Source organism: Podarcis erhardii, assembly GCF_964252035.2.
Source record: "Podarcis erhardii genome assembly, chromosome: 3".
Lineage (NCBI taxonomy): Eukaryota > Metazoa > Chordata > Lepidosauria > Squamata > Lacertidae > Podarcis > Podarcis erhardii.
In genome coordinates this window covers 19,686,882-19,704,786 of record NC_138507.1, presented here as the reverse complement: position 1 = coordinate 19,704,786, position 17,905 = coordinate 19,686,882, and the positions used below count along the sequence as shown (strand labels likewise).

At 43.2% G+C, this 17,905-nt stretch overlaps 1 protein-coding gene across 2 annotated transcripts in view; it reads left to right on the top strand.

The window, feature by feature from the left end:
* Positions 1 to 17,905, top strand: part of LDAH (lipid droplet associated hydrolase) — a 94,872-nt gene that overhangs the window by 17,353 nt on the left and 59,614 nt on the right. For both annotated transcript variants that reach the window (XM_081857394.1, XM_081857393.1), the window contains one exon: positions 16,314 to 16,483. In XM_081857394.1, coding sequence (XP_081713520.1) covers positions 16,314 to 16,483 — 170 coding nt within the window. The remainder of the gene's footprint in view (positions 1 to 16,313; positions 16,484 to 17,905) is intronic.

Sequence of the window (17,905 nt, the reverse complement as noted above, 5' to 3'; positions counted from 1 at the left end):
TTTATTTATATGCCACCTGTCTGACTGGGTTACCCCAGCCACTCTGGGTGGCTTCCAACAAATTTAAACACAATAAGACATCAAACATTAAAAACTTCCCCATGCAGAGCTGACTTCAGATGTTCAGAATAATATCTAAACATGAGATTGACTGAATGTGCTCACTACTTAGACAGTTGGTCCTAATACAGGTATTAACTTACTGTTGTTGCTAGAATCTGTGAAACTTTCAGAACTAGTGTCTTGTTCAAACCACTTATGAGATCCAGTTTCTGAAGTGAAGCGCTAATATTTGACATTAGCTTTTTTTCCTTTACCGCTTGGCTTTTTGCACCTGAACTCTTCCTCCTGTGGCTTCAAGGCTGACAAGTGAAACCCAATACCTCATGATATTTTAGTCAAATTGCTGCTAATCATTGTGGTCAAATGTCAGGCTCTAAGGCAAACGTTAGCACTTTGGCACTGGGAGGCGGTGGGGGGGAGAGACACCCCCTAGGCTTCAAACTATTAGCAGATCTTGAGAATTAATGTTTGCCGGTAAGCCCATGACCCCACACACAGTGTAGAAAAGCATGATACGCTGACCTCAAGCAAAATTTTCATGTGACTTTCACTTTTAGGTGGGTTTGTGTGTATTTGTCAGTTGTGTCAGTCCTCAAAAAATACCTCAGTGCGGAAATAATTGCCTTAAAATAACCTTTCCTTTTTTGGTGGTAGAACTGGTGGATTGTTCAGGGACAAAAGCTTTGAGGTGGTCTCAGAGGAGGAGAACTTGAGTGTAGCCTTATATATTTCTACTCTTTGCTCGACTGGTGACTTTAAAAGCACGAGAATGGGTGCACACAAGCATTTTCTATAAGCTTCCTTCCTCCGCCCACCCACATAATACCTGCAAAGGGGAAAATGGCAGTCAATAACACTCTGGCAAAATAGGCAGTGGTTGACTGAAGGGCTGTCCTCTATGCTGCCTGAGTACGGTAGTTCATCAACTTTGGCAAAGTGGCAGCAGAGCAGGCAGTCATGGGAGTCAACCTCACCCATTGCCAATTCCAGAATGACCACGTGTCTTCTGGGGTCCTTTGCCTTGGAGCAAGGCATTTGGCAACCTGGAGAGCCTTGATATGTCCATGGCAACCCAACCAAATGGGCAGGATAATATTAATGTTGTTGTTGTTGTTATGTTGCAGCAGAAGAAGGGAAAAATAACTATTGGAACTAATTTCTAGGTTGTGTTGTAGTTTTTCAGTTTTCTTGTTGGTTGCGTATCATAGGTTATGTAGTATAAGCACCCGCAACTGGGAAACACTGGCCTGCAAGCACTCCAACTGGAGAAAGTGTCATGGGCTCTGAAGATGCTCGAACTCAGGACGAAAGGGAGAAATGTGCTGAGAGGAAAGCACGCTTGGCAAACCCTCACAGTGATCAACTCCCGCCCGGAAACCTATGTTCCCACTGTGGAAGGATGTGTGGATCCAGAATTGGCCTCCACAGTCACCTACGGACACACTATTAAGAGCGTGTTCATGGAAGACAATCTTATTCGGCTACGAGTGATCGCCAAAGAATAAGAATCTGCTGGAGATCAGTTTTTAATGGTGGCTTTCTTGCGTACAAGATTTTAGTAACTCACGGGAGAGCCAGTGTGGTGTAGTGGTTAAGAGCGGTAGACTCGTAATCTGGGGATCCGGGTTCGCATCCCCGCTCCTCCACATGCAGCTGCTGGGTGACCTTGGGCCAGTCACACTTCTCTGAAGTCTCTCAGCTCCACTCACCTCACAGAGTGTTTGTTGTTGGGGAGGAAGGGAAAGGAGAATGTTAGCCGCTTTGAGACTCCTTAAAGGGAGTGAAAGGCGGGATATCAAATCCAAACTCCTCCTCTTCTTCCTCTTCATGGGAGATTATTTGCATCACACAGACTGTATGTATTGATAAATGTTCCAATTCCTCCTAATGCTTTCCATTATTGGGCTCTAGAAACTTGATTATAACATCTACTGAGCACATAAAGGGGCTCAGGAAAACTGATAAGCAGCTTCTGTGGCTGGTGGCCTGACTGTTAGAAGAGATCTCATGGACAACTGAACAATCTTCCAGTTCACAGCACACCACAGAACTTGACCACCAGTAAAGGGCTTTGGGGAAGGGGGACAAAAGAAATTTAGGAATAATTGTATCCTGTTGTATTGAGAACAACCAACCTACAAAGTGTAATTTCACTGCTGTAGCTAACGAAGGTGTGTTCAAATGTATCTAAAGATGCAATGGAACCTCTTTGTTCAACATTTTTTTCAAATAATTAGGATAGTAATTTGCTGGAAATTCAGCGGCAGAATGTGATATTTTTTTAAGTGGCTGTTGGTTTAAAGCTTCTCAGCACCCTTTCCTTAACCAGTTCTTTAATTATTCCCTTTGGAATAATTTAAGCAGTGCATGTGTATTTACTTAGCCTCAAACTCTGAAGTTGATTGATTGATTGATTGATTGATTGATTAAATAATAATAATTTTCCGCCACTAACACATTCCAGCCAGTTACCAGTTTCTGTCCCAAATGCATCTTCTAGCTTCACTGGCAAGATGTGTTATTGCACATAGAATGCTAGTTATGGGGCTATAGGATATATTAGTTGTATTTTTATATACATCACTAAAGTTCTGTGTGTGTACACGTGTGCTTGTATTACATTATTTAGGATGGCAGAGGAGAAAGGAACTTGCCAAAATTCTGTTATCCTGCTTAAAAACAAACAATCTATACATGCTGAGTAAACATTAGCAAAATCTTAAATGTTGTTTTTTCCTTTTCAGTGCCCAATATTGACACTTTGACTCATAAGTTTTCCTAAGGTTTAGTTTGCTTGACTCAGTGTGCAGATACTACCTCTGAACAGCTTCTTTTTTATAATCTTATAAACACCAAGTTCTTTTTTATATCCTGTAGTTTTGTTCATTACAACCAGTGTATTATGGGGTGTGTGTTTTTTAAGTGTCACAGAGGAAAGTGAAAGCTGATTGTAGTCAGGTGAATTTAGAAAAAACAGATTTCAAAAAGCTTAAGGAGCTACTGATTAAAAATACTGAAAAAGAAGGGAGGTCATCATGAATGGAAGTTTCTTAAAGGTGAAATATTGAAGGCACAGTCACAAACAATTCCACTAAGGAAGAAAAGTGGGAGGCATCTAAATAAACCTGCGTGGTTGTATAAGAAGCTTTCAAATGAGCTGGGATTTAAAAGGGCCATGCAGAGGAAATGGAAGGAGAAAATCATAAATGAATACTATAAACAAGTAATCAACACTTTCGGGGAGAAGGTCAGACAGGCTAAAGTTCAAATGAGAAGTTAAAAATGTTAATAAAAAGGGGCTGGTTATGTTCGAAACAGGAGGAAGAAGTGGGTCTTCTGTGGAGAAGATAAAGAAATGTTTTTGGGTGACAGAGAGAAGATGGAATTGCCTCTGTCTTCACCCAAAAGGAAAGCAGTGATAACAGAATAAATGATGCAGAGAGAGAGTTACAGCCCAGGATCGGAAAAGCGGCAGTGAGGGAACACCTAGCTACTTTGAATGAATTCAGATCTCCTGGTCCTGATGAACTGCATTCAAGGGTGCTAAAGGAACTTGCAGGCGTCATCTCAGAGCCTCTGTGCTTGAGAATTCCTGGAGAACAAGTGAAGTCCCTGCAGACTAGAGGTGGGCAAATGTTGTCTGATCTTCAGAAATCGGATGGGTGGGGAAGGACCCAGGCAACTACTGACTGGTCAGCTTGACTTCAATACTAGTAAAGGTCCTAGGCAGTGCTATTTTTCTAGGAAAAGGGGTGCCGGAACTCACCATGAATACCTCTCTTGTTCTCTTATAATGCAATAAAGAAAAAAGAGAGAACATAAAAAAGAGCTGTCCTGGGCCAGACCAAAAGCTCATCTGGCCCAGAATTCTGTTCCCTGAAATTTCTACGATGCTGACGGTGCTATTCTTGATACGTTAGCAATTAGTGTATCTTATTTTATTTTTATTTTTTAAAAAGGTCTACCTTTTTTTACATACTGTGTGCCACAAATATATGGGGGGTGGGGACAGATTTTCCCTGCAAAATACTTCTGCTATTTCAGTTCAGAGGGTGAGCTTCCTGTTTATAGAACCGTCTGCAAGAAGCAATGATTCACTTTGAGCATTTTGTAAGATATTCGTCAACATTGAGGTATCCCACATCAATGTGTGTGTAGAGGAACTGGTTGTTTTCCCTTGTGTGTCTCAGGAACTATCTCAGCACAGTCGTTTTTGTCCATCTTGATGCTTCAGCGTTTGCTGGGCACTTTGTCCCTCCCTTCGGAAGGTTAAAGGGACACTTCAAAGTGCAAATACTCATAACGCATCATTATTTCACTTTCTTGTTGGACTTCATTACCAGATGTCTATTTTTAAGGAAGTGGGCAAACATTTTTGTCCCAAGCAGAATGTGTGGAAGCAAACAGCCTGCAAAATGCTACAGGCCTTCATTTGTGCATTTTTTCATATATTTTTCTGCTTTTGTTTGCGTGTCCATCTGTTTAAGATTTATTTATTGTAATCGACGTGGTAAAATTATTTCAGTGTCAGGCATGCAGAACTGCCATTGAGGTCTGTAAATCGCACGTATACATTAGCATAATGTTTACCATAGGCTTGCCACCAAGAGAGGAAGTAGGTTGAGGACTATGCACAGGCTCCAGTTTTAATATGGTTAAACTGCTTTAATCCCACTGAAGTCCATGGGGCTTAAGGAAACTTGCTGTGGACAGGATGTAGCCATAGGAAAGAAATTGTCCTCTCCCCCTGTTTTTTTTAAACACCCCCACCACTCCTGCTTTAAAGTAACATATATGTGTTCACATTAGGACAACAAGCCCTTAAGGCAGTGTTAGAAACTCAGATATATAATTTAAGGAGCGCCAAATGACTCCTTAAACCAGGGTTACAGTCACCAAAACGGAATGCCGGGTTGCCATTTTTGATGTCTCAAAAGTCGTATTTTTCAATACGGCTTTTTTGGTTCCTGAAATTCATTTTGATTGTGCAGATAAATTATAACGGACCTGTCTGTACCAACATATTGGCGTCTTTTTACCAAAGCCAGATTACAGTGGTACCTCAGGTTACATACGCTTCAGCTCTTAGTCAATTGCAACTCTGAGTATGACTTGTTTCTCGATAAATGTGGAATAGAAAATTCTCGGTTTGAAATATTTTTGAAAAAAATAAACAAACAAGCACTCACATATCACCTGTTTTGTCCAGAGAAAATACAGTGGTACCTTCAGGTTACATACACTTCAGGTTACAGACTCCGCTAACCCAGAAATAGTGCTTCAGGTTAAGAACTTTGCTTCAGGGTGAGAACAGAAATCGTGCTCCGGCAGTGCGGCGGCAGCGGGAGGCCCTATTAACTAAAGTGGTGCTTCAGGTTAAGAACAGTTTCAGGTTAAGTACGGACCTCCGGAATGAATTAAGTACTTAACCTGAGGTACCACTGTAAATGTATTTCCATCAGAAGTGCTAAATGGCAGACTGAGAGGCATCTCTTAATCAGAATAGGCTCTGTGTATGCTTTCAGGATGTCGATTGTATGAGGCATCTCCTACTTCATTGCGGACAATATGAGCAAGCTAGGGATCTATTGATTAAACCCCTACTGGCATATCGGCCGGGTAAATCTGAAGGGGTTGTCTGTATGAATCTGTATTTTATTCTATGTTACAGGTCTTTGGACCGTAATAAAGATTTATCAGTATATAATGAACAGAAGGACAACATTAATTAGGAATGTTATAAAAAGACCAAAATCTAAAACTTAAGGATTGCAATGATAGTATTGAATTTAAAATAAAATAGTAGTTTATTTTCGTGTGTTTTTTATATCGGCAGGGTGTATTTTCCTTTCTTTTTCTGTACGATGAAAAACTCAATAAAATTAAATATATACAGTCATACCTCTCCGAACGTCCACCCCCTCGATCGTCCATTTCGGCAGACGTCCGCGGCAAACCCAGAAGTACCAGAATGGGTTACTTACAGGTTTGCCGCTTCACGCATGCAAAGAAGCGCTACATCGTGCTTCATGGATGCACAGAAGCACAAAACCGCTCCACATGCATGCGCAGAGCAATGCTCTGTCGAGCGTCTCTTCCGTCGAACATCCGAGGTATATATGGTACCTCGTCGAGCGTCCAGGATCCGTTTTATATATTTATATATAATATATAATATATAATAAAATATATTTATATATAATATATAATAAAATATATATATATTTTATATATATATAAAATAAAAACGGACAGAATTCTACAGGGTATGTTTCTAGTGTGTGAAAACAGTCCAGACCCAAGGATCCCGCAGGCATACACCTCCAGATGTTGGAGGCGTCAGTTGCCATCCTTGCACCCAGGCATCTTCACTTGTTTGCAAGTGGCTGATAGCAAAATGTACCTAGCAAATTTCAAACACCTACCTTAAAGTAATGTCAGGTTACTATCTTGGCTACCATGCCCTGCACTGCTGGAGGAGACTCTTGAGAGTCCCATGGACTGCAAGAAGATCACACCTATCCATTCTGAAGGAAATCAGCCCTGAGTGCTCACTGGAAGGACAGATTGTGAAGCTGAGGCTGCAATACTTTGGACACCTCATGAGAAGAGAAGACTCCCTGGAAAAGACCCTGATGTTGGGAAAGATGGAGGGCACAAGGAGAAGGGGACGACAGAGGACAAGATGGTTGGACAATGTTCTCGAAGCTACCAGCATGAGTTTGACCAAACTGCGGGAGGCAGTGGAAGACAGGAGTGTCTGGCGTGCTCTGGTCCATGGGGTCACGAAGGGTCAGACACGGCTAAATGACTAAACAACAACAAGTTACTGTGTCTCAGAATGAGTGCTATGCAGTGCTTTGTGGGGGGTACGCGGGGTACGGACACCCCGAAATATTTTGTGAATCTTTGTACTTTTGTCCATTTACTGTATTTCTCCTGATTTAAACTATAAAATGGTGGTTTTCTTGAGTCAAAAGGAGAGTACCCCTGAACATTTTTTTTAGGGGAAAAAAAGAAGCAGCACTGGTGCTATGATATGCTTCTGCATTAGTCTATCTGAGCGTAACTGTGAGAACCATTTTTGGAAGATCAACCACGCCAGTATTCTTCTGGTCCAGAAAATGTGTGGCTAACTTACTTGCATGTTGTGGGCTACCCAGATAAAGAGGTCCACCACTTCTCCAAACCATTTTCTTTTCTTAGCTTTGTCTTGCTTGCACCTCCTCCAAAGCTGTTACACATTTAGACATTTTAAAAGGATTATGCATAGCATGCAGTTATGCATATTAAAGGAGCCTTTTAAAGTTCAGCCACTACTGCAAATCTATAATGTGTTTCTTTTCACATCTCGGAGACCTGCATTGCGTCTTAAGGAATGTGAAGTGATATTCTTACAGTTTCTAGAAATATGCCTAATTCAGAATTGCCTTTTTTCTTTCTTGACTAAGGTGCCCTACTTGCAAATCCATCCATGCATAAATCCAAAGACAGATCTGCTTGATTGTCTTCATTGCAGATTCTTATGGCGATTAGTCTTTTTAAACAGTTTACTCTAGATTATCTCTTGTCATATTTCATTTCATACACACAAGCCATCTTGTCTCTCCCCCAAAAGCAATTCTCCTGGTGTTCCCTCCACCATCACATCCACACTTGTGTCTCTTTATCTATCACTAGAAGAAGAAGAGTTTGGATTTGATATCCCGCTTTATCACTACCCTAAGGAGTCTCAAAGCGGCTAACATTCTCCTTTCCCTTCCTCCCCCACAACAAACACTCTGTGAGGTGAGTGGGGCTGAGAGACTTCAGAGAAGTGTGACTGGCCCAAGGTCACCCAGCAGCTGCATGTGGAGGAGTGGAGACGCAAACCCGGTTCCCCAGATTACGAATCTACCGCTCTTAACCACTACACCACACTGGCTCACCACACTACAGGATAGTCCCCAGATCCTGAGTTTGAACTTGAGCAAAATGGACAACCACAAAATAAAACACTAGTATTGGGGGGGGGGGACACACCAGTTATTTTCCCATACACTTTTTTTAAAAAAGCAACTCAGATGGACGGCCAGCAGGTAGATTGCGATCTACTGGTAGATTGTGGGGTGTCTGTGACAGATTGCAGGAGATCGCAGGACCCCTCCCACCCCTCCCCAAAAACAACTATGATTTGCCAAAAAAGCTCAACAACTTTACAACTTTGACTTTCTAAAAATTTTGTTATAGTGGGAGTAGATCGTGGTCTCTTGGAAGTTGGACAAGCCTGGACAATATAATTTGCTAATTCCTGAGTTAATAAACTTTGGTTCCCAAAATTAAGGGCCGTAACCTGGTTACCTGTTTGTGCTATCCATTTGCTTTTGTAGTGGGTAAAAAGCAAGTGTCAGAGCTGCCCCAAGGTCCCAGCTCACAGAGGACCAACGCCAGGTCGTCGTTATGTACAAAAGTCTTTATTAAAGTTCAGTTTCCATTTCAAAGCCGCAGCGCGCAGCTCTACGTCTTAAACCCTAGACCGTCGAAGTTCCATCTGAATCTCCTCCCCTCTGACACCAGTTTAAGATTCTAGCCCTGCTCCACCTCTTCCTCTGCTCTCTCCTCCGCTGGGTCCTCCTGCCCGCTGAGGCATTCCCCTTTCTGGACTCTTCTGACGCTGAGTCGCCTGACTCCTCCCCCTGCCTCCGGCGGGCTTTAGGACCTGGTTCCCAGTCCTCGTTCTCTACTGTCCCGCTCGCCTGTACATTTGAACTTGGCTCTCGCGCCAACCCAGTGACCTTCCTCCTGACCGTTACACTGCTTATATCACTGCTTCCCTCTTCCGGGATGCTGGCTGGACCTGACCTCCCCTCCATTGCCTGACTCTCCGATGGAGGCGTGGTCAGCCCTGACTCATCTTCTCTCCCTGGTGGGGGATACGCTGGACCCGATATCTGGGACTCTTCCCCCCCCCCCCACTATGCTCTGGTGGGGAAGCTGGTCCTGATCTCCAACTGCTGCTCTGGGAGTCCCCGCTGGCCCCTTGCTTCTGGAGTGTCCCCCTTGGGACCCCCCTTGCCCTGGCCACCGGCGCCCCCTTCTGTGAATCTTCCGATTCGCTGGAGAGGCTCATGGAATCTCTCGGGCCACTGTCATCTTCTCCTACGCTGCCCTCCGATTCTTCCCCTTCGCCCTCCCTTCCCTGTGCTTCTGCTCCTGAGCCCCTGACAGCAAGAATCAAAAAGCAAGATGGCAGCACAAAGGTGATCACGTTCGCTTCAGACAATGGCAGGAGGTGCTGCAAGGCCTCCTCAGTGGCTGCTCTCAGATAATGGAATTCTCTCCCCAGAGAAACTAGACTGGCTCCCTCCTTGTTGTCCCTCTTCTGGCAGGTGAAGACCTTCTTTTTCCAACAGACTTGTGGGAATGGGCAACTTTTAATGAAAAGACTAGTGCCGTGCTGTTTTTATTGTTATTATGTGTGTGTTTTTAAAAGTCTCTCTCTGTATAGTTTTAATTGTATCGATGCTTTATTGTTTTTAAATTATTGTTTCCTTCTAGGTTTTCAGCTGTTTCTGTTTTTATCCGTAAGCCACCTTGAGTCCCTATCAGGGGAAAAGCTGGAATAATAATAATAATAATAATAATAATAATAATAATAATAATGGTCTTTAAGTTCCCCCTTAAAGTAATTTGTGGGTATCATGATATTTGTGACCATTTCAGCTGGTGTCGTGGAGTTGAAATAGTTGGTAAAACTCCATCCTCACACTTATGCATTTATCTGTTAACTTGGAATACAACTTTATGCCTTGTTTCATATTGCATTTCCTCTATTCTAACAAGAAGATTTCTTAGGGACAGGGTGAGAATGACCACACACACACACACACACACTGTGGGTGTGGGTGTAGATAGGTATATATGTTGGAGATAATTGCTCATGAAATAATATATTACACATCTGAATAATAAACAATATCGTTGGATACCCAAGATACAAATTCTTTGCTAAAACAGGGGCATGCTTATGTTAGTCTAGCCAGGGGGTGAGGGGGAGCTGGGAGAGAGAGAAAGAACAAGAACACTGGATGGTTCCTAAAGGAATTACATAGGATAATAAATAAACTGAATTCCTACTGAACCTTGAATACCAAAGTCAGATTCAGGAGCTGAAGCTAGGAGATAATTTATTTTCTTTTTTCTCTCTCATCCAGCTGGTTTAAATAACTCCTCTGGCAAGGTACCTATGTAATGAGATACCAAATGAGAATTATTCTTTTCAAGTGAAGGCACTAAGATTGAGAAATGACATATAATTGCATCTTAGCTGTGTGGCTTGTTTTTTAATTATTGTTAATTTCACTCTAGTGGCCACTGCCAACTTGCTAGACCAGGTCCTTAGTATGTAATTCCTGTACTTATCTGCTTTCTGTGCAGATAAATGATACAAAGGAAGCACGATTAACATATTTTAAAAAAAATAAAAAATCTGGGGCAACAGATTTATTGCCTTGATGTGGTTACTCAGGAAGGTTTTTCCTTAGCATATTGTTTGTCTTCCCATGCTGCAACGGTGAAGACAACCCTCTATGGGAGTAACATCGCTAAACTAGTAAGAGTTAATCTGATCTGGACACAGTGCTATTTTTATAGAAAAGAGCTTCCCTTATAATGGCAATAGTGCCCACCTGAGAGCTGCCAGAACTGAGTTCTGGTCATAGGTGCTGGTCCCGGGGCCCTGGGTGCCCAGGCACCCACAAAATTCTCCATGAAGGGGCCAGGCACCCACAAATTTTGGCGCCAGGGCCATGCACACTGCATGGCACCCACAGCCCTGGGCTCCCATGGTTTCAGGGCCAAGGTGGCACTCCTGGTTCTTGTGAGTTCCGGCTGGGAAAAAAGCCCTATCTGGACAATATATTATTATTATATTATTGGCTTGGAGCCTTTTGAAAAAGATGTGTGAGATTTTGAGGGCAGAAGGCCGACAGAAAGGACATAAGTAAGAATAGTTTGGTCAACATTACAAGAGAGGTGTCTAATCTTCTTTGGAAGCCGTTTGTGGTTGAACCTGCACTCACTTGAGCTGAGCTGTTTCTTTTTAACCTCTCAGCATTTGTTACTGCTTATGTAGCATGGCTGCTGTGGTCTAAACCACAGAGCCTAGGGCTTGCTGATCAGAAGATTGGCAGTTCAAATCCCCGCGACGGGGTGAGCTCCCGTTGCTCAGTCCCTGCTCCTGCCAACCTAGCAGTTTGAAAGCACATCAAAGTGCAAGTAGATAAATAGGTACCGCTCCGGCGGGAAGGTAAACGGCGTTTCCGTGCGCTGCTCTGGTTCGCCAGAAGTGGCATAGTCATGCTGGCTACTTGACCCGGAAGCTGTACGCTGGCTCCCTCAGCCAGTAAAGCGAGATGAGTGCCGCAACCCCAGAGTCGTCTGCGACTGGACCTAACGGTCAGGGGTCCTTTTGCCTTTACCTTTATGATTAGCTCAGTTTTAAAATTGTTTCTCTTTTACCCCCCACCATCTTGCTTGTAATCGTAATAAAAATAGGAATGAGCTGACTTGCCTGACGAGGAGCCTTTGAGTGTCAGCCAATGTGAGAATATGGCTGTGTAGCTGGACCTCATGGCTTTCACCTTCACAGAGCACTTTATGAGGAGCAGCAATTTGCAGTTGAAAGGGAGGGGAGAGGGTGCTTGACACTTTCCCTCGCAGTCCCATTTTCCTTTGAAACACTTTCTCCCCTGCCCACAGTTGCATGCCAAGGGTGAGATGGAGCATTTGATGGAGAGAACTTGAGATGAATGCTGGTAACAGGGTTAAATCACAGGTTCCTCTCCTGCTCATTCTGTGCTGATCATCTCATCCTGAGGCTGCTTTCACAAGGGAACCATTGTAAACAGCCACATTGTAATGTTGCCTTAGCTCTTGGTTTGTTTGCCTAAGTACTTGCACAAGCCTTATCATTTGATTTGTCAGAGCTGGTATGTAGCGCATGTACTGAGATCCAGACCTCCTCTGTTCAAATTTCAGCCATGAGCTAATTGGGTAACCTAGATAGTCACAATGTAATTTGTTTCTGCATGCCTCATGCGGAGCTATTAATAAATGAAATAATTATAGTGTTGTTGTTTAGTCGTTTAGTCGTGTCCGACAATTCGTGACCCCATGGACCAGAGCACGCCAGGCACTCCTGTCTTCCACTGCCTCCCGCAGTTTGGTCAAACTCATGCTGGTAGCTTCGAGAACACTATCCAACCATCTCATCCTCTGTCGTCCCCTTCTCCTTGTGCCCTCCATCTTTCCCAACATCAGGGTCTTTTCCAGGGAGTCTTCTCTTCTCATGAGGTGGCCAAAGTATTGGAGCCTCAGCTTCAGGATCTGTCCTTCCAGTGAGCACTCAGGGCTGATTTCCTTAAGAATGGATAGGTTTGATCTTCTTGCAGTCCATGGGACTCTCAAGAGTCTCCTCCAGCACCATAATTCAAAAGCATCAATTCTTCGGCAAATAATTATAATACAGTGATAATATATAATAATATGAGCTACTATCTATCATTGTATGGAATGCTGAGTTAATCCAAGTCCTCTGAGCACACAAAGAAAGCTGTCTATATAAATCCAAAGGAGTTGTCACCAATATTGCAAACTGAAGTTTATTGTCGATAACAGAGGTTGGTAAACTTAAGGTCTGCCTTCAGCAGTAAACAATTCTCTTAGCACCCTGTTTGAGAATCCTGAGCACATGTTCGTTTATTTGTAGAGGATACTTTTACCAAAAGTAATTACCCCAATAAACACTAATGAAGTGGGTGTTTATATTGGAAGTCACAGGAACATTTCCCAAGGGGGGGGGAGGCTTTTATAAGGTCTCAGGGTTAATCTAAAACACAGTGCTTTCATACCTTGCCCGCAGATATCTGTAGGGATTTTTAAAAGTTGATTGAAAATTCTGTCCTCGTCCCCAACCAACTGCCCCATGATGATAGATAGAAATTAATCAACATTCAATAATTGAAACAATGGTTAGTTAAATACAGCCTGATTCTTCAAGGGGAGTGCTGCCCATTCCAAAACAGATGGAATGCCTAGTCCAGAATCTGCTAGCCTCCCGACTAGGGACAGTTTGCATCTAAATATGAACTCATCAAAGGTGCAGTTCCTGAACCAAGACACAAACCAAAAGGCAGCTCTCCTTTGAATTTCACGCTTCTCCGAATTCTGTGATGCAGAATGTGTAAAAGGCGAATCTCCATAAAAGTGGTATACACAACTGCAGTTTGGGGAAAATAGCTAGCAAAAATTATTGCACAGGGCTGCAGCTTAAAACTCCTTTTTTACCTAAATATCTGATTGTATGGCTGAACCATGTATCATTCAGCTAAATGATATTGCTGGGTTGATCAAGCAAAAGAGGATGGATGAGACTTGGCATCATTAAAGCATGTACAGAAATTGTTATCTTCCGTGACTCAATGGATCTTATGTATCATGTTCCATACTGCACGTATACTTTGAATGGGATAAATGATCAGGGATTCCCAAACTTGGGTCTCCAGCTGTTTTGGGACTACAGTTCCCACCACCCCTGACCACTGATCCTACTAGCTAGGGATGATGGGAGTCGTAGTCCAAAAACAGCTGGAAGCCCAAGTTTGGGAATTAGGTGGTCAGCGAATTTGTGTGCATGACAAGGCTATGGAATACATTTTTTTAAAAATGAAGCAACTTGGACTAAAAAATAGACATTAATTTGAAAACAATGTTTCAGCCTTAGGCCCAGAACTAACCTTATCATTTTCCATTGCCTGTTTAAAGCCTTGTAGATGAAAATGTTGCTTCTCATTTTGCGGCGCGTGTGTGCATTCTTATACTTCTTTTTCTCCATGCCCTTATCCACTTTGCCAGTATTCCTTTAACAAGACATAAATACCGCCGCGGTGTGACAATGAACAGCTTTAATAACTGCGTTAATTGGCCTGCTCAGAGCTCTTTCTGTAGGAACCTCACTTCCTTTGCTGAAGGTTTAAACAAGAAGCTGAAAATCAGTCATTAGAAGACAACATTGAAGCACATATTTTATACCCAACAGTTATATTTTGTATACCACTGTTGTTGTTGTTTTAAAAAATCCAGAGGTATAGTTGAGGGTGGCTTCTTTGATGCAGGAGATGGGACTTTGTGACAGCAAACATGGGCCCCGATTCTGTTAGATAGTTGTGCTAGCACAACAGGGCTTCTCCCTTCTCCTCTTGTGCCCCCCATCAACTATGGATGACCAGGAGAATCCCCTGAACAGTCCATGGGGGGGAAGAGAAGGGAGATCATTCCATGGGCCAAGCAGAAATGCTTGTGCTGATGGATGATCATAATGATCATTGACTTCCTCTCATTGCCATTATATTTCTTCATGTGCTGAATATGGTATTAAAGTTCAAAACATTTTATCACAGGCAGACCTGTACAGCTGGTTGCAGCAAGTCATCTCAGGGCAGGTTATGTAGTTTCTGTTGGCTATTTTGCAGATTTGTTGCGCTGCAGAAAGCATGCTGGGGAGACCACACATTCAAGAAACACAAAATAACTTTTGCTAGGTTTTAATAACAAAAACAAAAACTCCTTTTACACTAAATTACAATATATCAATAAGCATGACCCATTCCCCAGGGTACTGAGAGAGCTACATGTTGCTCTTTATATACTGTAAAGGTAAAGGGACGCCTGACCATTAGGTCCAGTCGTGACCGACTCTGGGGTTGTGGCGCTCATCTCGCTTTATTGGCCGAGGGAGCCAGCGCACAGCTTCCGGGTCATGTGGCCAGCATGACTAAGCCGCTTCTGGCGAACCAGAGCAGCTCGTGGAAACGCCGTTTACCTTCCCGCCAGAGCGGTACCTATTTATCTACTTGCACTTTGACGTGCTTTCGAACTGCTAGGGGGATTCGAACTGCCAACCTTCTGATCGGCAAGTCCTAGGCTCTGTGGTTTAATCCACAGTGCCACCCTTTTATATAACATACCCAACAGCCTAATTACCACAATTTAACAGCACCTGCTATTCTGCTTCACAGCTGTAAAACTAGGTCACGTTATTTGCTCTGGCCTTTAAAGAAATACACATCTTGTGGAACAATAATGAACCTTCAAATTTAAAGAGACCATTCAACAGTTTCCTCCATGCCCCCCACCCCACCCCACAACCACCAATCCCCCCATAAGAATTGGTGGCTAGCCCTTATTACACTCTGTGAGGTTTTCGGCATAGTGGAGATCTGAATCTGGGTCTTAATAGTAGAATAATAATAATAATAATAATAATAATAATAATAATAATAATAATAATTTATTTCTACCCCACCCATATGGCTGGGTTTCCCCGGCCACTCTTGCTCAGAAGTAAGTCCATTGGAATTCAAGGGGATTTGCTTCCAGGTAAATGTGTATAGGACGTGTATTAGTCTGGAATTCCATCTATTATGACACACTGGGTATTTCCTTTGTGAACATTGCTAAAGTGGGGTGAGAGTTTTCCTCAGGAACAAGGAGAGAGTTCGTGAGTCAGCTTTTAAAGCCCTATATATGCCCTTCCATGGAATGTAATTCCATGTACGGGAGAAGTCACAGCATAGAGCTGCCATAATTTTAGGTACCATATTTTTCGCTCTATAAGACGCACCAAACCACAAGACGCACCTAGTTTTTGGAGGAGGAAAACAAGAAAACAAAATTCTGAATCTCAGAAGCCAGAACAGCAAGAGGGATCGCTGCGCAGTGAAAGCAGCAATCCCTCTTGCTGTTCTGGCTTCTGGGATAGCTGCGCAGCCTGCATTCACTCCATAAGACGCGCGAACATTTTCCCTTACTTTTTAGGAGGGAAAAAGTGAGTCTTATAGAGCAAAAAATACGGTTTAGGTAATGTTGTATGTCAGAGGTAGCCAACATGGTGCCTTCCACAAGTTTTGGACTATGGCGACCCTTATCCCTGACCATTGACCGCACTACTGGTGCTGATGGCAGTTGTAGTCCGCTCTTGATGGAGGGCACCTTGTTGTACATGGAATCCCATGGCATAAAGTTGGCCTTTCTCAAAAGAACTTGGTCCTTTCGTTCCTTAATCAATCACTCATCACCGCTAATGTCATCTTAAAATAAGTTGCGAAATGTTTTGGTGGTCTTTTCAAAGAATGGTCGTAAGAAGCTAGAATGAATGAGATTAAACCTCTTCAAAGCAAAGGAAATGAAATATGTTTTGGGGTTCTTTGCAGAGACGGATGTTAATAAACTAGATGATGGCTTTGGACTTCGTGGACAAATAGAACACAAGTTGAGCTTTATTCGAAAGAATGTATCAAAAGATGTGAAGCTTGTGCTCATTGGCCATTCCATCGGTGCCCACATGATCATTGAAATGATGAAGCGCACACAAGATGTGGAGGTATGTCAGAGATGCCTGAACATGTCGACCTCTTGCCATCCCCTCCCCTCCCCTTGACCCTTCTCCACACACTGTGTAATTTTCTAGCAACTGTTTTCGTTTGCTCAAGATGGGCTGAGAAACTTGTTGGTTTATTTGATGGTTTGGTAATGCTTTTGCTGATATTTAGTGCAGAAGCCTGATGATCTAATGATTAAAGGTAAAGGTAAAGGGACCCCTGGGGCTGCGGCGCTCATCTCGCTTTATTGGCCGAGGGAGCCGGCGTACAGCTTCCGGGTCATGTGGCCAGCATGACTAAGCCGCTTCTGGCGAACCAGAGCAGCGCACGGAAACGCCGTTTACCTTCCCGCTGGAGCAGTACCTATTTATCTACTTGCACTCTGACGTGCTTTCAAACTGCTAGGTTGGCAGGAGCAGGGACTGAGCAACGGGAGCTCACCCCATCAGGGGGATTAGAACTGCCGACCTTCTGATTGGCAAGTCCTAGGCTCTGTGGTTTAACCCACAGCGCCACCCACATCCCGATCTAATGATTACGTAGGGTATAAATGCGAAAAAGGTGACATCACAATGTGTAAATGATTATTATTACTATTGTTATTTATTCCATTTATATACAGTGGTACCTTGGGTTACAAACACCTTGGGTTACAAACACTTTGGGTTACAGACTCTGCTAACCCGGAAGTATTATCTCAGGTTAAGAACTTTACCTCAGGATGAGAACAGAAATCGTGCGGCGGTGGCACGGCAGCACCAGAAGGCCCATTAGCTAAAGTGGTACCTCAGGTTAAGAACGGTTTCTGGTTGCGCTCAAAGGTTAGGATTAACCCTTTTGTGGTAACTGAGCTTACAAACAGGACCGACCTATTTTGTATTTATTTGTGTTGCATTTTTAAAAAACCCCTTATTATTTATTTATTTATTTTACTTATTTCAGAACTTATTTTCCTTATTTCATAACGGATCGAGGTTGAATCCCAACAAGATGAAAGTGCTGTTTCTTGGGGACGGGGGGGGGGGGGTTCCCTGGCCCTGAATGAGGTGACACGTTGGGGTTATTTTGGACACACAACTGCCCATGGAAGTGCAGGTTAATTCTGGGTCCAGTGCAGCTGTCTACCAGCTCCATTTGGTATGCCAGCTGAGACTCTAGCTGCCTGAGCAATGTCTCACCAGAATGGTACATGCCCTAGTTATCTCCCACTTGAACTACTGCAATGCACTCTTCGTGGGACTACCTTTTAAGGTAACCCGGAAACTACAACTAATCAAGAATGCAGCATCTAGACTGGTGACTGTGAGCAGCCGCTGGGACCATATAACATCAGTCCTGAAGTATCTTCATTGGCTTCTGGTATGTTTCCAAGCACAATTCACAGTGTAGGTGCTGACCTTTAAAGCCCTAAATGGCCTCAGCCC